Genomic DNA, 25,544 nt, shown 5'->3' on the forward strand with positions numbered 1-25,544 from the left:
AAACAGAACTTTTGTGTTTGGTTTCCAAGTTTACTAATCTCTATTGTCCAGATACTATTGTCCTGAGTCTTAATTTTGTTGCGATCTTTGGAAATGGTGTTCAAATATCAGAGAGTGATGTAGCCATTCAAGTATTATGAGAGTTCACTGCGATTTGAGTATGTGTTCACCTTAAAAGTCGGCTGTAGAATTTTTATCAGTGATATGATAGTTATTGTCTCAAGGGTTGTCCTTCAGTATCAGCCCGATATGAACTGTGATTCGATAAGATAACAGTCTAATAACTAGAAATGCTTAATGATCTTAGCTTTAGATTTGTGAGGCAAAAAATAAACTTAGTGTTTTGGTAAGGTAGGGTCTTACAGACCAAGCAAAAAATTTAAAGCCCAGAGGTAAGTATAAGAACGCATTTTAGTACACAAGTGTTGAAATGTGTGATAAACTTTTATTTTTAGGTAAGAAAGATCCTCAACTGTGTTTTTAGTACTTTATTAAAACACTCACTCCTTATGATGAAAGAAAAATACATATATTACAAAAACTGTGTGTAACTAAAATACAACTGTATACAGTATTTGTTTATGGAATACAACAAATAACTGTAATATATATTTTATAATTAACAAACATTGTACCTGTAAAATAATTAAATAACCTTTCTCAATTATGTAAAATATTTCTAAATAAGTAAAATATTTATCAAAAATAAAATCTTGATATATTATATGAGACAAAAATATATCTTCCTGAAATACCCATGTTCCACTTCTTTATCATCTTTTTTCTACTTGGTGTTTTAATACTTACTTTAAATTCTGTATTATATGATGAGGTAGGGTCTGAGGGACCTCAAAGCAAATTTTTAGTTTGCTATAGACTACAGTACATTTCAATCAGCCTGTAATTCTGTCGTCCAGGAGCAATTAACCTGAATTTACACGTTGTGTAAGTGCCAAAAAACATAGGTTTGCAAAATCTCAAATCCAAATTTCTCAGGGATCCACAAGACTGTACCTCACATGTTAAGCCTGAAGACAAATTCTTGGTTTGTATTTTTATTATAATAGAAAAAGTATTATAAAATAAGTTTAAATTTTGGAGGCAAATAATGGAATTATTAATGGATTACCTCCCAACACAGTTTGTAGACTGTGTGAAAGTCAATAAATTTCAGGAAGGTTAGTTTATCAAACTCTTTCTCAATAATTAAAGTGAGTACATGAACTTGGTCATAGTTGCTTTAATCAATTCTGAAGCTCCTTGTTTACCTTATACTTATATTTTACTTTATATTATATCGTAAAGATTCAGTTAAAAAGTATTGCCAGAGTTTAAAAATCAGTCTATTACATTTATTTAAATATAAAAAGTATGAAATATAGAAATTAGTACATATTTTACAATAATTTAAAACTTAAGTACGAGAAGGTTGTCAAAATTTAATGTTTAAATTTTGTGCCGCTTCTGAAAGCGGAAGGCGGGCTGGTTGTCAGTTTGAATCGGCCAATAAGATTAATATCCAGCCGGATACTATAGACACGAACCCAAAAGCTTTCGCTCAATTCACTCTCCAACCCCTCGGAGTTCGCCAAGAAAACTACTTTATGTTTGTAAATAAGACAAACTCTTATAAAATTGCTAACTTAATTCAAGTATTGATTTTCACTGTGATAATTTTTCCTAACCGATTCCTATTAAAAATGTTATATCGTACTTTACCCATCAGCCAATCACCGGTGTATTGAGCACGAAGCCCGCGCCATCTTCGTTTTGAACAAAGAGAGGTTGTGTGAGTGTACAGTGCTTTAGTAGAAGTTTCACTTCAAATAAAAGTGTTAGCAAGATGAGTACGAAGGAAAATAACGCCGAAGTAGCTGTAGATAAAGTTACAGAAAACAATGAGAAGTCAGCGGACGCGAAAGCAGAAGTAAAGGGAACAAAAAGGCCGGCAGAGGTAAGTCAGCTTTATTTTGATTCTTTACTATTATTAATTTGGATAAAAGTTATGTTTCACTGACACCCTTTGATTCCGTGTTTTGTTAGTATATGTAGCCTAGTGGTTAACGGTAAATTATTGAGTTCATTTGTTTATCGGTAAAGGGTTTGTTTTGGAAATATTTATTTTAGAAATATTATTTTGCCAACTCGATTTGTTGCCATGTGAGACAGGGAATGCCGGCCGGTTCACCCGATCAATCCAGAAATTTTGAGAACTGAAAACATTTACTCGTTGTTTTTATTTTTATTACTAATTATTTCCTATTTCTAATTACTTATTCTTTAGATACGTAGTTAATTTGTTCGAAGAAGTGGTAATTTGTTACGTAGGTAAAAGCATAGCTTGTCCTTGATTAACAACATGGCGATGACGACTACCAAGACTCCCGCCTGAATAATATAGCCTAGAGAATCGGTATTATCTCCACTTGTTGTTTGTCAAAATACAAATCAATACAGAAATTAATAAAAATAGTATAGTCTAAATGAAATGCCTAAATAATAAGTTCCTAATCTAAGCTGTTTTCTTTTGGCTAGATTATTAACCTAGGCCTACCCTATCTTCATTTTTATTTCTTGATTTAGAAAGGCTTTATCTCAATTTTATTCTTATAGGCTAGGTTTAAAATGTCTAAACCCAATGGCTTACCCATAATCTTCTATTGCAATATATCATTATTCATTATCCAGTAGATGGTTACAGGCTTAGGAATAGGGCTATGTTAACTTTAACATAGTAGGCTACAATTTTAAACCTAGGTTTGTATTCGCAGTAAATTTCAAAACCATGATTATATTTAAATGTTAGGTTACATACAATTTTAAACCTAGGTATGTATTCGTAGTAAGGTTCAAAACCGTGATTATAGCTTACTCTTTGATGCTGTTCAGTCGGGTAGACTGTAATAAACGGTCTGGTTATTTGGTTGTTTTATGGAATGTTGCGACTTTTTATACCATGAATAATTTGATTTGACAATTTATTTAAGAAACATAATTAGTTTTAATTACAATAATTTGTAATATAAAAATAAACAACAAGAAGTAGCCTAGGCTATCTAATTTTTGGAGAATTTCAAAATGGCGATAATATGAAAATATTGTGTAAAATATATTTTACAAGTGATTAGATTCTGTTAAGAGTGGCTTTCAGAGGTGGGTTTTAAGTCTAGATCAAAGCCGTTTGTATTATTTGTTCAATTCTATTGTTAAAAATTTATTTGATTACGTATCAATTGTGTAATATATTATAATTCTTGTAGTATACGATCATTATATAATATTGAAGTTGGGTAACATGAATCGTTCGATAATAGCTATTGAATAAATATTGTAAGCCGCTTAATAAAGTTGCACCGTTTACTCTTATTACTGACTGACTAATGGGTTTTTTTTTACTTTTCATAATAGGCTATTGGCAATAAGTGAGTAAAATTTGAGATTTAGCTACAGGGGTGGTAAGAAAAAGATAACCAGATTGATAAGGTGTATGATATTATACAGATCCCTAAAGGAATGTTTATTGATGTAAGTTAGAATGGATTGAAATAAGACCTGTAGGGGGGGAATACCGATAACGAGTAGCTGTAATATAAAATATTGGGAACAATAAAAATCATGTGCATGTAGGTTAAGTTATATTTCTTTTTATTTGTTAAGTTTAAAAAGAGATAGCCTAGCCTAGTTTTTAATTGATTGCCAATTTTTAGATATAAAAGCTAAATGAACTAGAAACCTAAACTGTAATTTTAATACCCGTACTATAATGTGATTTGGTTAGAAATGTGGTCTTATTGTTCGGTAGTTAACATAATCAGAATTATGGATGACTTACTTGTCATTGTGGCCTCTTATTATACTGCAGCCCACATGAAATAGTCCTATTCTTGCATAACTTTTGATTCTAAAAGTCAAAGGATTAACCTTGAAAATAACAGTCTTGTTTTTTTCTTTTTTGTTTCCTTGAACAATAATGAAAAGTATGTCTCTGTATTTGTTTGGTTTAGGCTAACACATTGTACGGCTAAATAAGTCATTTAGCACAATTTCTGCTGATCATTACAGCCTATTAACATTTTAGGAAATAGCAGAATTTGCCTCATTTTAGTATGCTTCAGTATAATAAATGGCCACCACAATCAAACAATCGATGTTAATAATGATCTAAAATACCAAACCAATGTGTTAAACCAAATAATGTTAGAGGTATTTCAAATTACAGTATAGGCCTAGTTCAACTGTTTTTATATCTAAAACGTTAATTGTTAATGGTGAAATTAAAAAAAAAACTGTCTAGGCTAGGTCTGTGTGTAATTATAAAATGTTACAAATATGCCATCAACATTTACTTTTGTTGCCTTTTACTATTCTGAGGAGTTAATTTGTCTGATAGTTTGGACACAAATAGCACATGTATACACAATCACTCCATTACTCAAATGCCATAAAAATGATTTTAATATTGTTATTCACATTAAAAGAGCTGGCACTAATAAATTCACAACAATAATTTGATTGTGGTGGTGGTCGCTTATTATACTCTACCCTTTCAGTAAAATGTAGCTTTATTAGGCATTTTTCCATAAGGTTAATACAAAATTTCTATAAGTCATGTCGTAACAAGTAACTAACCAAGTATTGTTTCCAAAAAACAGTTTTTTTTTTTAATTACTAACACAGTAATCAAATTAAGCATCTGCCAAAAGTAGAATACATGATTAAGCTCAATCCATTATTGGGTTAGCAATAAAGAAAGAAATATATTCTTTATCGCAGTTTTGTCAATTTATTGTGCGTGGCGTATGTTTTTTGAAGGGGTCTCTGTGTTGGAATTGTGTTATTTTAGTGAGTAAATACGTATTGACTTGTTAATTATTTACCAACAGATTTTTTATGCTGTGTTGAATTAAATGCTCGAGGAAAAGTCATCATATGTAATAGGCTATTCTATCCAAGTGAAATTAATCTTAAGTTTATTTTATTTTGTATAGGCCATTTAAATTACTCTAAAATGTAACACTGTATTGAGGCAAAATTATTACTACACTTTTTACCCAGGAAGTAAAGCTTGTAAAACTGCAACAGATCAATCGACAGATGTCACAATGTTTTTAACACAAAATTAAACCTAAGAAGAGCATAAATATTATTTTATCTTTTGAACATTGAAAAACAAGAAACAGGCATACACTTTGCCATAAGATAAACATTAATTTTAAAAAAATAATCGACAATGGCAGTTAAATATTAATGCTTTAATGACATTTACAAATGCACTTTTCATTAATCTATGATATAAAAATATACTTGTAAAGCAAAGGTAAACGTGTCTGCTAACCGACTCCTAAACTCGTGTATCAGAGTTCATCTACCTCCAGTTAGTCTTCATTGCATAATAAAGTAGGAATTTAATGTAGAGGCTGCATCAAGAAAGATATCCAAATCAGTGTTACTCTGTCACAGGAAAAGTGTTAGTATGGAATCTAGTGTGGATTGCAGCGATCCTAGTAATTCTAACCTTACTATAACTTCACAATAGAGTTGGCTAACCTAGTCAGTCAGTTCTTCGCTCCACAGTGAAAGTGTTTTAAAATCTATCTCAGGTCAATTGTTTGGTTATTAAAACGTGTCACCTGAGCTCTATACGTAATATTAGTAGGCGCCTAATTTCTTTGTGAGATTAAATATTTTCTTTATCTAGTAAATTAATTTCTTAATCACATCTGTTAATTTACAGTTTCTCTAGTTGAGCATTTTTAAATCTGTAAAGAGTCGGTAGGTTGGTTTGTAAATTATATATTGTTATTCCAAAGTATACATAGATAAAGCTTGGTTTATCCCTAATAATCATATACCAGGCAATTCCAAAAGTCTATAATGATGTGTGCTTTTAATAGACTCCTCTTTACAAATATTCTACCAGCAAGAATATAAAGTAGGCTATTAAAGATATTATTGTGTACAGAATTATTTTGTTGAATTATCATGTTTTTAATCTAGACACTACATAGTTTTATCTCAAATATATATTTGAAGAGAAGAAAAATTTTAATTGTGTGGTATTTGTTTGTTTTTTAATTGGCAGAACGGCATTGGTTTGATTGTTTTAAAACATTTGGTCTGTTCATGTTTTTATCAAATTAGGGCAACTTATGTATTGAAATTTAAAGTGCTTGCACTAAATTTTTAAGGAATAATTTGCAAATCCTTCTATTTTTGACATCAAACTAGCTTGTTACATATTCTAGAGTTAAGATTAATTAAATTAAGGCACTTGTCGGTTGTTCACATTCAGTAGATAGGCCTAGCGTTAAAGAACATTTGGGGTTATGGGGTGCGTTAAATATTTTCGTGTGTTTGTTCAGATACATAAAATTTCAAGGTCAACTCAAGTAATTGCGTTAAAGATTGTGTAAGTTAGATATTTTAACATTTCATTTATACTAAATTAATGGTCAGTCATTCAAGAATAATAGTGTGGAAATAATTTAGAAAGTTTTTTTTTATATATATATAAATATTCCCGTTTTCTTCTATTTATTGCAATTCAAAATATCAGTTTTAGTTTTTCATTTACATGCGTTAAGTAGAAAACACATGATTTGTCTGTTCCATCAGATTCTGTACTAAGGACTTAGGCCTACTACTTAAAATTGGGTGTTAAAAAAAATGTTTGAATGAAAACATTCATATATAGACTGCGGAAACTGTATGTAACATTTGTCAGTAGGGACTGCATTTCAATAGTGCATATATGTCACAGAGAGAGGCCAGTGAAAAAGAAAGATTCAAGTCTAAGTATCCTGACTAGTTTTTTATTCTCTATCCATTACACGCTTCGAATTCAACACCAGTAACAAGTTCTAAATGGTCATAAATATCTTAAATTTTTAGAATCAAATAACAAAAAAACCAGTAAAAAATGTACTTGATACCAACTATTTGGAAAATTTTATTGCAGTTCCAACAGTACTAGTTTCAACAAAATATCAAGGCATAAGCGAGCACAACTACTTTAAAGGTACGCTTAAACAAGCCATTTTTGTCTTTTCCTATAGGCATCAGCTATCACAATTAGCTAGGAATTATGGTTAGCACAATCATAATTAATTTTGTTTATTGGATTGTATTCCCATTTTTAAATTTGTAATTGTTATAAAATTACAAATGATATGTCATTGCAATTTGTTGTCAACACCTTTTTAGGTATACAGTGTGTTAAATTAACTTCATTGGTAGAAGGAAGAATTAGTCAAAATATAAACAGGAAGTTAGTCAGTGAGACATTATACTTGGATCTATGCCAGACTTCTAAAGACCAACTCTGTACTGAAATACCATCTGCATTCCACTCTATTGGCCTGATATTGAGCAAGCTTTTGGTATTGGTTTATTATTTGGTTTTTTAAATCTGAAAGTAATATGAGATAGCCAGTCTCACAATTTAGAAATCTGAGCTCTCAGCTGTAAAACAGTTCAGCAGTAAAAACTTGTTGATTTCTCAATCAATCAGTTACTGCCTTTTTTGTTCACTAGCACGTATAAGTGTTATGGTGACTTGTAACATTTGTTTTGACTATAAATTATTTTCCACTAAAACGTATAGAATTCTCAAAAAAACCACCATGTATGTGTTAATATTATATTTACATCTAATATTCGATGTGTAATTTAAATTTAATAAATTGACTCAAGATTCTATGAAAGGACAACTTACTCTACAATGTTAATACAAATTTTAACTACGGCTTTAAAATGCCTAGTTTTTCATGGCATCATTATGTAAAAAGGTAATTTCTTCATAGAATTTTCTTATTAAAGCTTATATTTACTAAAATATTACAGTTAAATAGAAAACAATTATGTCAGAGTCATAAATAGAGCAACAAGTGTGCTTGCTGCATATATGAGACTGATCTGATGCTTTTCTCCTAAGTTCTACTGATGCGCTGCCCAGTACATCAAATAATCAAATCAATACTCCTGCCAGTAAAGAACCTGTCTGTGTAATAAAATATGTTTCAATAATAATATATGTTCCAGTTTCTGACCAAGGGTCACTATTTCGAATTTTCAGCATTTTAAAATGTTATTAAAAACCACATTGGTATGAGATGAGGCTGAATAAAAACTTATAGTCTTAAGAAAATAATATTCTAACCTTTCATTTCCATGTACTTTACTAGTTATTGTTGTATCTAGCAATTTTGAAATTAGAAGCAAATAATCTAATTACAAGAATGCTAATGTTGATAACAAAATCACATTTTTCAGTAAATCACACACAGATTCTTTGTAATTCTCATATTTTGTTGGTGTGTATTTTTATGAAGAAAGTTCTGCTAAGAAACAAAAAATCAAATCTACCACTCGCTATTAGGGTTGACAATAAGTTGTTTTTTATAAAATTAATTTTGTGGGGGTGACATTTGTTAGTCTGTGTAAGGAGTGGGAAATGAAGATTTAAATGAAAGTAGAATTCGCGAGGCATTAGCTCATTTTGACCCAGGTCATGATTTTGCGATGCCGTTTAGAAAGAGCGGGAAACGCAGTAAAAGGGCCGGGATCAGACAGTGACTGGCCCTTCCCCCTTCCCATCGGATCGCTGTACTCTCCCCCTTCCTTCCCACCCTCATCTCACACTCACTGTGGCGTAGGCAATATCTCTCAATGAGTGCGAACTTCCCGCGCCTTGCAACACCTTATGAATACCTTGTGCATAATTATGATGTGGAATTCAAACTTAGCAGTGAAATCAACGTCACCATACTTGTTACAAACCGTCAGTCATTGTACAAAAAGGTACGCTGATATCTTTTCTTTAGTTATACTTTCGTAAGTATAGACCATTTACTAGAGTCAGAGACAGAATAACTGCCGTTATCTAATGGCGGTTATCTCTCTCATTGTCGTAGCACGTGCCCCTTATCAGCTGCTGTGTAATGCGTCTCTCTGCCCCGCTGTGCGTGTGCTGCGGCCAATTGAACTGCCTACCATTGTGTGGATGGTTACGCGGGGGAAACGGAACCGTTGTGCCCCAATTATGGTGCTGTTGCGTCAATAACTAACTAAAAGCTTCAATCATACCACGGGTATTTTCCATTAGGGGTTTCCGGCCTAGCAACGCCGCGAGATGTGAAGCCGAATCGTGCGACGGCTAATATTACCTGCCTGTGTTTCGTGTCGTGTCCATTCATTGATCCCATTGTCCTGGCACTAGAACACGTGGTTTCTCTCTACTATCGGGTGGCGCCATTTTTCTTATCGCGCCCACGCACGCTGCCGGCTTCTGGCTCGCCGGTAAACCTGTTGTGTGCCGTTGTGCGTACCCGTGCCACCGTAACCTTGAACCCCTCTCCCTTCAATGGTTCCGTTTCTTTGTCAAGGTCTGTGACCGATTGCGGTCTAGATTTATTATTGGCGTAATATTTTGGGTTGCCAGTGAGAAGTCACGTATTTATAATTTCAACGTAATACGTTTCTCTCGATTCCAATTTTATGTACTCACGTATAAGCGCTTAGCATCATTACAATAAATTATTACGGCAACCTTACCTCTCGTTCGTGTTTTTAAATTTCTATAACTCATTTATATCCGATAAGATTTGTTTTATCTGCATTAAAAAAGTATACGATTTTTAGTTTGTCAAATGCGCTAAAACTGGTTTACAAATAAAATAGGGGACGTGTAGATAGATTATTTATGATTTCACCGTACTAAGATTCCCTAACCTACAATTTAAATATTTTGCTATGGGAGTTCTTCCGAAATTAATTTTACTTCGACACATTACTTGCAAATTATGTCATTCTTTATGCGCAGCGAGAAAATATAAAGTTAGTTCGAAGTTCGCGATTTAAGAAATATTCATGTAAAGGATGTTCAATTTGTCAAGAACAAAACTACCAGCTTTCCGAGAATGTATAAATACTCATATTTACTTTGTTTTTTCTTTGTTTATGAACATTTTTGTTCTTCTTTTCAATTAATTTATGTAATTATTTGAAATTTTTTAACTATGTATGTATTTACATTTAGATGTATTGATACACTTTGAAAACGACATCATGTAGATGTTAATAAAACTTATATAATTACATTCGTCTTTCTTTGAAATTTTGTTTTTTGGAATTACTTTGAAGGATAAATGTCATCTACTTTGTTTAAAACCCCTTTGTTAGCAGAGTCTGTAGTAGTTCTCCGAATTAACTTTTTGTATCTAATTGAAGACTCGTAACTTTTTTATTTACGACTCAGCTAGTCACCTGTGTACTGTCTTTACGCCAATCTTATAATATATAGCGGTTGGTATTTTAATACAGGTTATTTTTGTTTTAACTATTTCGTCGGACCAACGTATAAAACCTTCTAAATGAGGGGCTTGACGTGTCCTATTAATAATCACATTTTGACTGCAAGCCTAGTATTGCGTTTTGGCGATATCGCGGAGTGGAAATGGCCAGTCTTTGGGTAAACGCGCACTAGCACGGGCCAAGACCAAGACCACGACCAAGACCAAGACCAGTACTGGTCTGGAACAGCACGGCCACAACCTCGACCAAGACCAAGACAGTTTTGTAATGTACTAAACAGACAACAGTCAGTCTGAAAATGGATGTCGAGGAAATAGCAGTGGCCGTGTATGTGTACCGTAAATATGTAAAAGGTAAAAAAAAAGAAAAAAAAAACACTGTTGTACAGACATCGCCACCGAATAGCAATGTTATTTATTCCCATTTTTCCTTCTTCATTATTCTATTGGCATAAATAACCTTTACCTCCTGTATCAAACGTTCTGTATCAAACACTGATTCTGTTGCCATTTTACAATACTGTCTACTAAACTTGTTCATAAATCATAAACAAGTCTATCGCACACACAACCTCTCTCAACTATTCCTGGTCGCAAACTGGTCGTAAGCAGTGCGCGTTGTTCTATAACAGCTCATGGAAGTCTGGCCGCAACGTCAAGCTGGTCTCGCGCTTGGTCTGTGCGGCCAGAGCGTACAGCTGTGGTCGTCGTGCGTCTGTCTTGCGTCTGTCGTGTCTTGGTCTGACTAGTGCGCGTTGCTCCACATCATTTCAGGTTGTCCTGGCTGCAAGTTCTTGGTCGTGGTCTTGGTCTTGGTCTTGGCCGTGCTAGTGCGCGTTTACCCCTTTTTGTTGCGACCCAGTCCGGTGTCCATTGTTTCCCAGGCTAGCGCGGGAACGGACCACTTCTCGTCCTTCATTGTGGTAAGCCGGAGTGGAGAGCAGTGGCGGCGACTGCAACGCTAGCGGGCGCGTGGCCGTAGCCCCAACTACCTGCCGCCATTATAAACACGCTCCGGTGGCGTCGCTCTGACTCTGACTTCACTCTTCATCCTAGTAAACAACTCGACTGTTAGTACTAGGTCGAGTTTTAGGTTTGACATCTGTTGATGTAATCGTCCTTACATTATAATAAAAATATGAAACGCATAGGTTTTTATCTAAACTTTCTACTGATCAATATTTGAATTACTCAACTGTAGATTATTCGTTTTCCAGTATTAAATAAGATTGCCAACATATAAAATAATACAGTTGATGTACAGCGAGCAGTATCCCATTAAATCATAAAAACCTAATTATTGGAATATTTGGTTGAATACCAACCCTTTACGGCCATATTGTACTCTCGCGGTAAAATTTACGTTCATAGCCGATGGCCATATAAAGACGCCGGTATAATAGATCAATCTAAACACATTTTACTTCCTCTATTTTTATATTTTCTAAACTTCTCACAACAAAACAGTAGATGTGAGATACCTACATTAATTTCTGATGAATAATTGTGTTATTGCTAATAGCTAATAACCTACGAGTAACGTCAACTAAATTTGTTTACTTTTTCTAATATATGACTTTAGTTTATTGTTGCTTTATGTAGCAATATTTTATAGCTTTGTGGTGTATTTTTATAATAAATCAAACTTAAAACATTTTTTTTATTTTACGGATTAATTTTTTATATTTTAAAAATATTTGCCTAGATTTTTTTGCACTGACCTGTGATTAAGAAGGATTGTTTACTTTCGTACATCATCCCAAACAAATTAATTTTTGTACTATTATAGTACAGTATATATTATACAAAACCCAGTGCTATTATTTAATTGGTTTCTTTACTTTTTTGTTGCTGCAAAAGACCTTTGCTTATTATTGAATATATGCACGGTACTCTTTGTTGTTGTGCTAAATATAGCTAATCACATAATAAGGCTGTGTGTGTGGTGGGAGAACTGGGGACGCGCCTTTGAGCTCCATTTTTAACAGGCAGATGCAGTCTAGGGTTTGTCATTCTGTTACCGCCAAAAGCAGGTACAAAGCGGAAGGAAGCAGATGTCGAGGGGAGAGGCTATAGTGGAGTAGTGAGTGAGCAGCTGCCTTGATGGCGGTGGGGTGGGGGGAGGGTCAGATCTGAACCTCTCTCCTCCCCCTGGTGGGTTATTTGTTTACTGGGCCGTTACCGTGTCAGTAATTAATCTATTCATTTTCCTTGCAGGACAAAAGTGAAGATGCCAAAAAACAAAAAAAGGAAGAGAATGGAGAGGAGGAAGAGTTAGAAGACGAGGAAGAAGATGTGGAAGGAGAGGAAGAGGATGAGGAGGATGAATTACCTGAAGATGAATTAGACGAAGGAGAAGGTGCATTTTATTGTTAATTTCCAGAAAAAAACTATTTTGCACCATTTATTCTAGGCTCTCTCTAAGTGCCAATTAAGAACTTTTAGTCAATTTTCAAACATTAATAGTTGTCTTCCTTGAGTTTTACTTTTTAAATACAATGGTTTAAAAGAATTTTTTTTTTTTACACTGAATTAAATTAATTTGCAATATTTACTCCAGCATTATATACATGACTGGGACAGTAACATATTTTTAAAAACCTGTTAAGTATTATATATTTTATTCCAAAATTTAATTTTAAATACATAAGTGTCATGTGATACAATAATGGCACTTAGAACAAAACTAAACTGGTGAGTGGTGGTTCATTGGAAAAAACAAATAATGTAGACTGTTCAACAAATAAACCATGTTTATTGTTGAAGTACTTGAAAAATTAAAAATATTCAATAAATAATCTTGGTTACACATATTATCAAACTTATAACTGAATTTTAGGGTTGAGTTACAATAGATCTTCTTTGTTAACAAGAGTATTTGTCTTGCCCTTACATGCTGTATAGAATCTTTTACAGCTGACATTATTAAAACCTTTCAGAAATACATGCAAATAATATATCAGTAAAATATGTTTGGGCTTTAAAACGATCTCGTAATATTGTAGCTATTAACTATTTATTCTTGAAATAAAGACTTCTGGTATAAGATTTTGCTGAAATGCTTATATATAATATAGAATCCAAGTTTCTTACAACAATGTGCATCATGGTTCTTTAAAAACAAAGATTAATAATTAATAACAAAAGTTATTTTTCCTCTTAATTTGCATTTTTATGGGTGATCAAAAATTTAATTTGTTTATTCCATCTATTTAAAAATATTTTAACCAATCTTAAAATAATAACTTTTTACTTGTTGTAAGTTAAAATAAATATGAATATTTACAGATTTGGAAACCCTTTGAGATAAGCCACTAGTGTGCTTGGTCAATTGTTAGCCTGTGCCTTACAATATCAATCAATATAAATTACTGTTACCTAATCCGAAACTTAACTGAGATAGCCTAGACAAAAATAATTTCATATTGTAATATAAATTTTAAAAAGATTTACGACAAACAGTTGCAATACTTTTACACCCAAAAGTTTATATAACATAAAATCATTTTACTCTCTTGAGTTTTCCTAAATTGGCTCTTAAACTTGCTTATCTTTTAAGAAGAGAGCAAACTTTCATTTATATATAATATCTGTCATATTGTGTAAAAAATATGTGTTGGTTGTTCCCAACAATATTCAAAATGAAATACATTTTCTCAGAATTCCCATTCACATTGTCACACAACATATCTACAATTAAGTATATTACACTGTACAGTGTACTGGGAATAAGATAGGCTAAATGTTATAAATTATCTCTCTGTTTAAGATGTAATAATTTAAATAATTGGTCAAAAAGAGATAGTTCTATGAAATTGCAACAACAACATTTGTATGAACTAAGTATGTTATTTAAAATGTCATATCATTAATCAAATAAAATTTTTAATGTTTAGTTTATATAAATTCTTTTCTAAAAACATCTTGCAGCAAATAAGATGTTTTTTTTCTTTGGCATGAGTAAAAGTGTTACATTTTGCTTCTTTTCTTAAACATTTCAAAAAACTAAAATGTAAAGACAGTACCAACTAACGGTATTGTTAATACATTTTTTTAATATTTTAAAAACTAAAAGTGAATCTTTTTATTAATTAAACGTACAGTATTATTATTCTTTCTGTTTATATGCATTATATTTTTGGAAACCTTGTTAAAATTAATAAGTTTGTTCTGCATTACCATTTAAAGTACATTAATTTTTAGAAAATCATTTTTGAATAGGTCTATAATAATTAGCAGTTTGTATATTTGACTATACACTTTAATTCATGTTAAAATCAACTGTTTTAAAGAGGTTAAATATTGTGGATGTTCAATACTGTATAAAATATTGTTTTTTTTTTTTTTTTTTAGTATATAGTTTACCAAAGGTCATCTGATAAGCGGTGTGATTCATCTGTGACTGTTCTTGTGTTTGTTAATGCTGTTCTTTTGTTTACAGAGGAGGAGGATGAAGAAGGTGAAGGGGAAGGGGATGACGATGAAGATGACGCATAATAAGTGATAAGTGTGGAAAACTGACTGTGCGATGTGACGCCTCCGGGAACTTGGAGCTAGGGAGTGGCGCGACGTACCTTACCTGTGTACAGAACATCTCCCCCCACTCCTTACCACCAAGTTTCCATCACCGGAGGCATTTATTTTTTAATCGAAGGTTCTATTAGCTCTTTTTTATTTATAAATCAAACCTTAATGTACGGATGGATTCGGCTGTTATCTGGTTTCTCTAGTGGGACTCGTCTCGTCTTTTGTGAGAATTGATTTGTGGCAACGCCCTGCCTGCCTCCAGCCTAAATTTAATTTATTTTCTGTGCAACTGACAGCTTGTGAAATTTTAACTTAAGTTTTATTTGTAAAAAAACATGTTAGCTAAGTATATGTTCAATTGAATGAGTGAAAGTAACCTAAACTGTACAAATAATATTTAATTCTTACAATTAAGTTCTGACGAATATTATATGTTATAATTCATTTGTAAATTTAGAGAGTAACAGGCAATAAAGTCACTGTCCACTTTATATATGACGGAGTTACTTAAAAGGCCCCCGGGTTAATTTAAATTAATTTTTCACTGTAGACAATGGATAATTCGTGGGTACATAATTGTAGATTTTGTGTCAATGTGTGTTCATATTGTTAATAATGTAAGACCAACGTTTCCTGCAGATTGTTAACTTTTACACGAGCCTCTGATAAGCTCAGCTCATTCCAATGTGTTAAACAACAGTATATGTTACTTTAATTTTTTCATTCAAATTGAGTCTATGTGTAGTTTCAATTTTGGCGTCTCCTGAATAAAATTACTGAGAGTACAAGATCACTTTGTAAGATGTAATCTGTAAATCCTTGGAGTGACTAAAATGGCTAGTTTTAGTTGAAAAGTGTGTTTTCTTTCTTACCTTCCAAAATTCCCTGTCGATGTTTATAATTGTATTATTTCAACTATATTTGTGTGGACTGACTGATCTCACTGTATAGTTAATATACTTTTTAATTCTCTTCCTAATAAAGTACCCTGTTCCTTTTTTACTTTTTATCTGTGTGTCTTTATTTTAATCCATTTCTTTCATACATGTTGTTTAGATGGCCACATTGGGACGAGCACTGCCCTTAATCGATGGCACTTGTAGTGTTATTCTAATGGTTTCCAATTTTTGTACATAATGTCTAGGAATAAAGAGTTTCATTTTTCAAGGATTTTTTTGTTTCCAATATGATTCAATTATATTTTCTAGTAGCTATTTCAGTATTGTAAGTTGTCTAGTAAGTTGAAGTTATTCCTGTTTCTTAAGATAAGACTTTTCATGGATGGAGAACATTAAATCGATCAATTTGTCATTCAATAGCAAACAATAAAATAAAATTGATATTTTGGTTTTCAGGTAAGGTAAATACATTTTAATGTGAACATTGGTACAAAAAGTAATTGTGTAAGTATGTTCACTATGAAAGTTTTTAATGAAAACTTCGTTTATACATGGTATTCAAAGTTTGTGAAATTTACCTATTATATTTTTCAATATAGTGTGGACTGTACCTTGCACTTAATAAATAATTTTTACCTGTAATTTAACTGTTATATACTTAATTTTCTTCTAAAATACATTTTAGAATCAAAATGTGCAAAAACTTGACAAACATTTAGAATTGCAATTTTGTAAACTTTTATTGGAAAGTGTCATTAATTTGGCTTAAGAATTTAGTGTATATTTTATTCTAATTGCAGGTAAAGTATTGTATTTATCATAGTAGGTGCATTTTAAACTTGTTTACTTCAATTTGATTAGGTTAAATTAAATCTTGGGTTATTTTTTTGTATATATACAACAATATTGAAGGCTTTTATTTAACTTAAATACTCTCAATATTTACTACGTTTTCTTACTGTAAAATATTTATTTTACAAATAAACCTGAAAGAAATATAAGATTATGTAAGAAGAATCTCAATGTGTAAGGACAGATAAATTGTTTGGAAATCAAAAATAATTGAAATGTTTATTTGAACACATCTTTAAGTAGCTACCTCAAAAAGTTTGTTATTGAAACTATGAAATGTTTTCATACTGCTTGGTAAAAGTTGGCGAGAGTAAAGTTGTCAAGTCTTATTAGAATTCAAGAGAAAAAAATGTATGCCAACAGGTTTTGTTTTTGTGTATTTTGAACCAGTTGTGGACCTTAGTACGAGTACAAAGTCCCAGTTTGTGGAGGCACAACATTAACAGCTCATCTGTTAGCATTTATGTATGTCACATTAGATATAATTGGTTACAAATTGAATTGACATACAGTGGAATACTTGTAAGTGATTGATCCTTTTTAAAACTTGAAATCATATCCATGGAGCACTGCTGAAGGTATTGATTGTTAAGAATGGAATGAAGGTAAGTATATAGGAGTATTTTTTTTGTGTGTGAGAGGAGAAATGTTACAATATAATTCCATGAATTTTTACTTAAAGATGATTAATTTGTATCATTATTAGGATTTAGGGTGGGTGGGGTTTGACTTATTGTGTAAGAATTATTTTTGGGTGGTTGTAATTACACCTCAGTTTTTAGTCAGTGTTGGCGAACTACTTGTCAAACCTGTGACTGGTCTAGAGGATAGTCCTGCACCTTATCCTGAAAATCTCGCCGTCAATTGCGTAATTTCAAATGTACTCAAGTTGTAATTAATTATGGTTCGACCTCATTAAGGTGAAATAAGAGTAATGTACTTAAACTTGTTAAGGAGTGTAAAGCTTTTCAATAATAAGAGGGCAATGTTCCCGTCGATTGTATATGTGTAAATACCTGAATATTAATTTGAGTGAAAGCTAAATTGGGATACTGATTTAAGAAAACAACATTCCACCATGTGGACATGTGTTTCCGGTGTTTTCCCATCCGATTCCTTTTTTTACATATACAAAACGAATTATCTTAATAAATGCCAAGAAATTGAATACTACATTCTGGAGCTGCCGTTATTGGAATTTTTGTATTGTTTCTTATTTGCCGAAAACCATGGACTATGCCTTGTCACAGTAAATCTGTTTATTATTTGATAACCATTTTTGGTGTCTAGATTTTTTTGTAAAATCTGTAATTCTTGAGTAAAATATTGCCGGTTTTTTTAAGATATTTAAAATAAGTGGCTGCCATTTAGAAATTATTAAAAATGACGTCATATTTTCCCAGTAACTAGCCTTGGTACCGTAAACATTTGACCCAAATTTGGTAGGATTTAATTTATTAGCTCTGAGATCTAAGTACGTACGGTTAATATCTGAGCAATATTGTTGTATACCTTTGTCCAGAGTTACGGAACGCTGTATCACACTGAAATAGCTCAGTTACAATGCTAATCATTAATTTTAGACGATACATTGGGTATGGTTTCGTAGCACGGCATAATAGAAGAGTACTGTTGTCGGAAGCCATTGTTTTTTGTCACGGTTTTGTTGAAATAAACATTAAATTTATATCGTATATGTTTACCAATGATGCAATACAAGTAAATTACGTTTTCCGTCAATATTGAATAGCTGATCTTTATTACGTTACGGTACTATTAATCAATGCGTCCTTTACAACAAATTTGCTATTTTTGTATTTTCTTGCTAGGGTACAAAATTGTGCACGTAATATGCGAAAATTTGCAAGTTGTTTTGATTTTTAATTATTGAATTTGTTCTAGCATCACTTGCAACAAAACGTATCCAAGTTTTCATAGTTCACTATCGCTGAGGTCGGAAAACACAACATAATGAATGATAAAGCTTTGGCTTTGTCAGAAGTGGGAAGGTAGGGGGCCTCCCTTCAACCTCCCCCCCCCCCCAACATAGTTGACCCGGCCGCATCGTTGTTCCAAAATCGATACTTTGTTTTCTATTATAAAATTAAGTGAAACTGTGTTTGTTTAAATGCTAAAAACAATTTAATGCAATAGCTTTTGTTATGAGTACTTTTAATCATTATTGTGTAAAACCGTTATGCGATCGTTGTCATTGACAAGGTGAGGCAAGAACCAAGCTGCGCGGCTTTGATGCGCAGTCTCCCCCCAGACCCCTTCCCGTCGATCCCAACTCAATCCAATAACGGCTCCGCCATTTCATTCCTACGATTCCAGTTCCTCCGTTCCTTACACATCCAGTTCCTTCTCATCTACGTGAAACTATCTTGAAGTGGGAACACTTGTATTAATTTATAAGTGGATCTTCTATTTTGAAGACTAATTATAAACTAAATTGGTCGTGTGAATTCATTGATTTCAACATATTTGTGCGTTTATAACCTTTTGCTAGTAGTTATATGCACCATTCAATAACAGTATAGTTAGAATATGTGTAGATAACACTTTCTCTGGGGCTATTCTGGGCGAGAGTGGTGTAACTGAACACTGATGGAGTAGCGGTAGTTGCAATCAGCGTTTCAAATAACGGAACAGAGTTTATATATTTACCTCTGAATTTGTAAGCGTGTTAGTAGTAGATAATATGCGTCTTTCAAGGTGTACGAGTAAAACTAAAGCACTTTTAAGAGACCTGTATCTACGTTTAGTAGCGCCAGGTATTGCTCAACTCGTGGTTTCTTTTAAGTATTGTTAAGCTATAACCTCTCGCTAACCCAATATTTCGCTTAACTTTATTTCGTACGTAATCAATATTGACCGAAATTTAACTATCTCCTCTCCCCCCCCCTCACGAATTAGCATGGTTTATCTAAAACGTGTTTAAAATCGATGTTCTTTATTTTGTGTCATTGACGCATCAAATTATCCCAATATATATTAAAATTCTAGTTTCTTTACGCCACGGTATTAAGAGTTGATGTTCAACTCCAAGTGCTTTTGTAAGTTGCGTAGACGCCTTTGGTGCCTAGGGCTCATTTATACCAGTCTGGTAGAAAACGTGTCTTATTAAATTGGATGTTTGTTTAAAATAGCATAGTTATGTAATACAAATTAAAAAAAAAAACATTAAATGCTTAAAAAAATCGTGGACTTGTGAAAATTTCAAAAACACAGTTATATATATGTTCTTGAGGAAAATTAGTTGGGTAACGCCTATATCCACAAATTAGGTAAGCAGAATCGTGTAATAAATATTTTCTATATCAATCTAAAAATGTCTACAGAGCCATTCAGGATGAAATATTTAATGTATGATAAACTAGGCAGAAGAGTAGCACTTACTTATCTCAAATGTGATTTTCGTTTAGATTATCAAATAATCGTATTATAATAAATTAATCTAAAGTATCTCCTAACCATTGAATATACTCTCGTGGGCTCTGCATAACAAATTATGAAGAATCGCCTGATAACAGATTTGCTTTATTCGTTTACGCGTAAACTAGTAATTAATAACCAAATACATTTTAAAGATTAAATATATCGATCGACTGGGTCTAAACTTTTGGAACCGTAATGGCTTTTAACAATAATGCAAATTTCAAAACTCATCTACCATGAACTCACGTAGAGCGAAAAATGTTAAAGTGTGGGAAATAGGGTAACAGTGGGTTATTCCGGGGGAGGGGGGGTTGAGAGGGGGCGACTTTCCTCCGAACAGTCTGAGAAAATAAAAATTTAAATTCTTGTTTAAACATTTACTTTTGACAATAAATAGTTAGTCCTTTTCTAATTGAATTAATGTTGTATTAAATATTCAAATTGTAACAAGAATATTGGGTTACGATCGATACATTGTTATTAGTGAATCATTCAGACCCGAGTCCATGGAAAAATCCTGATCGGTAAGCGGTGGGCGGGTCCTGCCTCGATCAACATACTTGCCTTGTATCAGAAGAGTAATTAAAGTGTTCATTTGTTTATTCCGCTAGGAACTCCATTTATATTTCTACGTTTTTATGACTAACATAGAAATCGGTAAGTATGTAATTACCGTATATGTGAATTTAAATAAAATATTTGCTTGCAATACGTTGTGTAATAATGTTTGCAATTATTAAAAAAATTATAACTGGAACTTGATTTATAAGTATTTTTAGAGAGAATAAGATTCAAGAAAATTAAACATAATAATTAGTTTACGTTACCCGATGCGACGTTATGGATAATGGAGTAGCTAAATCATAGGATGGTTCAGCTTATTGTAAGTTTTTTTTATAATTAAAACAAGATATTAAGGAACGAGGTTGATGCATCCATCATGAAATTTGGTATTTTTGCCCCCCCCCTTCCAATTCAAATTTTGGTTATGCTACTGCAGGGTACCTTACGGGCAGAAATATGTACTTTCACATTGAGTATTGTTTTACTGAAAGATTGAAGGTCGGGGTGTCCTATTAAGTACGTAGCCAGCGAGGGGGTCCGAACAAATCCCGAAATTTTCAATTTTTTTAAATAACTTTTTTTAGTAAACGATTATTATTATTTAAGTATAAGTAATTCAGTATTACTGAAAGATCGTTCTCAACAAAGAAACTGATCAAGACCTTTTTAAGGAACAAAATGGGGCCTTACTCTGTCTACTACGGGAAAATATCAGTTGTCTGCCCCCCCAATTGTATCGTGGTATGTTCTTGTTCCCAACGTCCTTCCGGCAGAGACAAGTCTTCTAACGGTCAATTCAGTTTTCAAGCACATAAAACGCTCAAAATCTATTTATTTTTATTTTAACCCGTGAGTTGCTGTGGCTATCTTGAGATAAGTAAACTTTTAGATATAACATTGCACAACTATCTTATCTACGGAAGACATTACCCAACTTGTACACACTGGTAAAAATGTTGACGTTACGTCACTGAGAGTCCAAATTCCGCCGAGACTATCTTGTCAGGTAAATGTGGTTTTAAGGTTATAATGCACTGTTGTACACGACAGCCTATAAGTGAGAGCAGAGATCACTCTCCCAGATGATTAATAAACCCTAATGTAACACTCGATGCTACAGAACTATCATCGTTAGTCTTTGGATCCTAGAAATCCAAAACAGTTCTCCACGTCAATGGCATAACATGACTGACGATAGAGCGACAAAGGCGACTTTAGGAATTTAGTTCGGGAAAGAACAAGACGATAGTCGTTATACAACCAGTTTGTTGCTGGTGGGATGTACTTAACTAGTTTTCACATAAATTAACTAACTCAACTTATCTTGCCTATTCTTCAGTATGAAGGACAGAGAACTAATAATTTCACTACTTCATACGTTCATAAGAGAATATATTCTATTGATGTCTTTCATAACATAACCTCGTCAAGTATATCTTCGTGAATAACAAGAATGGTGAACAGTGCCACTTGTATCACAAATTGATTCTCGGTCACGCTTACTACCAATACGAGATAGGGATTTTATTGTGAAGCAGTAATTGGACATTATTTTATACTGTAGTTTGTACGACTCCGTGTCGATGTCGAATAGACACGAACAATTAATCATGGGACGAAGAGGATTGGCTGTTGGAGGCGTGTAACTTAGCAGTGTCTGTTAGTAGTGGGTAGTATATTTGGTTATGACGGAACTAGCAATTTCCACTGATAGCTTCGCATCTATCTAACCCTAAACCGAGAAGTGAGAAGGATGGAAAAACCGGGCTCCGCTTGGATCGATCGCACCACCCTCCCGCCAAGGGTGAGCTCCCCCTCCCCACGTTCCACGGGCGCCAAATTAAAGCTCTCCAGAAATAGAACGAATCTGATTATGAACAAGTAAACATCCCTCGGACGTATCATGTTCTGTGACATTCTGATGAGTGTAAATCTTAATGGCTAAGTTTGGGATTGATTCCGAAAGAACACAATGGCCACTACTAAAAATACTGTATTCGTAACATTTAGTGCGAAGTGGGAAAGATAATATACTGACATCGTGAATTTTGCTTGTAATTCGTAAACTGTTGCTGCTTCATATTTATATATTGGTACATCTTAAATACATGTCGTATTTTAGAGGAAACATAGATAATTTGTTGTGTTTAATTTTTCTATTTTCATTGAATATATATATATATATATATATATATATATATATATATATATATATATATATATATCTTGATGTTTAATTTAAAATAGAAATATAGAATATATGTATGTTTAATTTTTCTATTTTCATTCAAACAATTTCTATTTTAACATCAAAATTCTCTATATTTCGTCTAAAATACGACATATTCAAGAGTTAAAGACGTAAACATACTGACAACAAGTAATAAACATAAGAAACATCGTATGTTAATAAAAATAATTTTGAATTAGGTACAAAGAGTAAATAATTTCGCATAACACAAAATAAATTTGTAGTTATTTTTGTGCTAATTAAAACAAATTAAAATGGTTTTAATTTAGTTTTTTACTTAAATAATGACTTTGGCCCACATGTGGCATGTTTTAAGGGATCAAAATAGTGTAAGGGAAAAGTACAGATACGAAGGTGACAGACACCACATTACAGATACGTAAAATCCTAAAAAACAAGAACTTAGCTAGGAAACAATTTGTGAGGTCCGGATAAATTATATTTTCCCGCAGTGGACAGAGAGTAAGGCCCCCTTTTTTCCTTAAAAAGTTCTTGACCCTTTTCTTTGTCGAGAACGATCTTTCAGCAGAATATGCCAGCAATACTAAAATATGTAAATAATAATACTCGTTTACTAAAAAAGTAATTCAAAATTTTGGAGGGGGGGTCCGGACCCCCTCGCTGGCCACATCCTTGCTACAAAAACAGCAGATGTATGCTACCTACTTTTGCCAGTTATATTTCATTAACAATTAGCTGCGAATAATATACAGCTACAAATTAATAAACAGACCTACTTGATTTGATCAGTTGCAGAACATCAGTTGTATGCGTACTCTATGGTTGCAGACCATCAGAGCGTCTCAATGGTTTATCCTTTTATAATTCCTTATGAGGAGCCTGGATATGAACCAGAAATAACTCACAGGGGACAAAGAACATAAAGGAAACGAAAACGGCTTACCTGTTAGATTACATGCTATAGATTAGCGATCGATGAGTGTTTCATCATTCATCACTCAGAAAACTACATTTCAGTAGTTTATTGTTGACATATCATATGCTACCGAATTGAAGGTGAGGGGTTGAACTACATAAGAAACCAAATGGAATTAAGTCAGAACTGCTTGTCAAACGTTACAGGAGGATACAGGACTTTGTGTTGAGTAGTGTTTACTTTAGTATTAATAACTTTATGGAAGATAAAATTGTTGTGCTGTCATCTTTGTTTGAAGGTAGCCTACGGAACATGATTCAAAAATATCAAAATTCCATGGCAATCGTCCAAAAGTTTGGGAGGCCAGATATTTATTTGACAATAACCCGTAACCCAAATTAACCAGAAATACTTCTGCCTCTTAGTAGAAACGAATCCCCAGCAGATCGCCCTGATATTATTTATAGGATGTCAAAGGTATATTTACTTGTTAAAGTGAAAAGATACGCATTAAAAGTTATGATTTTGACTTTGTAATTGCATATTATTATGTATGTATAAATTTTAAAAATGTCTCATGCCACATTGCCATTCGCTGTTGACTTATGATAAAGAGTCGAAGTTCCGAAAATTGACTCAAATTGATAAATTATTTCTTTGTATTAACTGACCTTTTATGTACTAAATGACTACTGAATAATGTCTAGCAGCCTAAAATAACATGTAATCCAAACTGTTAAAATGGTAATGATGGTAAAAGCAATAAACTGCATATAAAAAGGTACATTATTACCAGTAATTGTATTACTTTACATTTAAAAGTGGAGTCTATCTATTTTAGTCTTGTCAAGAAATATTTTTACCGGTAAGTTAAGAACACAAATCTGAAAACTGTTGACAAGTTGGTTACTTTCAAATCTTGTATGAATTATTCAAGCTGAAAAATATTACTAAAGTAAAACCTAAAAAGGCAGTTCTGAGCATATCTTTTGCTAATTTTGTCCGAGGGATAGGCTACTCTTAAACCTCTTGGATATTTCAATAACCCTCGAAATGGTCCAGTTACTTCACTGGTTGAAATCTACATTTCTTCCATCTGCGCCAGAAGGGATATTAAGACCAACCATCTTGCTCGAAAATGACTGAAGCGAGTCTACATGTCAGGCCAAATTCATGGAGATATCTTGAGAAGTCGAAAGCCATATGGATGGTTACAACAGGGATTTTTTAGTAATGAAAAGTATCTAACCTCCATCTCTGGATTACAGTACTACTCCGTACTTTTTGTGTGTTTTACTACATTGAAGCCATGGTGTAGCCTATATTTATTTTCAGATGGATGTGACCACCTGTTTAGAGGACCTGGTGTCTGCCTTTTCACCTGTTGTTGCTAGCAGCTGTTGTGTTGAAGCCAGATGGAGTATCTCTTTCGGCACGCGACTCTTTTTTATAGCCTCTTGGGCCATTTTCAGATCCTAATTACAGTCCACAATTAGAATGCCATCTGCAAAGTCTTGGATGATTTTTCTAAAGTTAGTTCAGCCGCTACCATTTCTTTTGATATGTTTTTCGGTTTATTCAAATTTAGTTTCTAATCATTGATAACATTCTATCAGAAGCAAGGAAAGATTCTTTACTTAGGACTAAGGTAAATTTTAATTCCCACTAAGACGTGTCAAAAACAAGTAGTGAATACATTTGTTTTATTGTGGGTAATTTTAGTTTGTGTCTACATAACCAGCTATATGAAGAATTGTGAGAAGAAAATGTAAAGTAGAAAAAATAAGGGAACGGTGAAACTAAGAAAATGTATTGACAGCATCAAC

General features: G+C 32.9%; 1 protein-coding gene across 1 annotated transcript; it reads left to right on the forward strand.

Moving 5' to 3' along the window:
• The first annotated feature begins 1,725 nt into the window (after positions 1 to 1,725).
• LOC124356675 (acidic leucine-rich nuclear phosphoprotein 32 family member B-like) lies at positions 1,726 to 15,846 on the forward strand. The gene is made up of 3 exons (XM_046807811.1): positions 1,726 to 1,954; positions 12,528 to 12,669; positions 14,752 to 15,846. The coding sequence occupies exons 1-3, from the start codon at positions 1,844 to 1,846 to the stop codon at positions 14,805 to 14,807; spliced, it is 309 nt and encodes a 102-aa protein (XP_046663767.1). The 5' UTR covers positions 1,726 to 1,843; the 3' UTR covers positions 14,808 to 15,846.
• The last annotated feature ends 9,698 nt before the right edge of the window (positions 15,847 to 25,544 follow it).

Source organism: Homalodisca vitripennis, chromosome 3 (assembly GCF_021130785.1).
Source record: "Homalodisca vitripennis isolate AUS2020 chromosome 3, UT_GWSS_2.1, whole genome shotgun sequence".
In the NCBI taxonomy this organism is placed as follows: domain Eukaryota; kingdom Metazoa; phylum Arthropoda; class Insecta; order Hemiptera; family Cicadellidae; genus Homalodisca; species Homalodisca vitripennis.

Bases quoted from the DNA above. Each gene is read 5' to 3' on its own strand.
- LOC124356675 (XM_046807811.1), top strand. From the start codon at position 1,844: ATGAGTACGAAGGAAAATAACGCCGAAGTAGCTGTAGATAAAGTTACA. The intron at 1,955-12,527 runs GTAAGTCAGCTT...TTTTCCTTGCAG, and splicing joins GAACAAAAAGGCCGGCAGAG to GACAAAAGTGAAGATGCCAA. The intron at 12,670-14,751 runs GTGCATTTTATT...TTTTGTTTACAG, and splicing joins TGAATTAGACGAAGGAGAAG to AGGAGGAGGATGAAGAAGGT.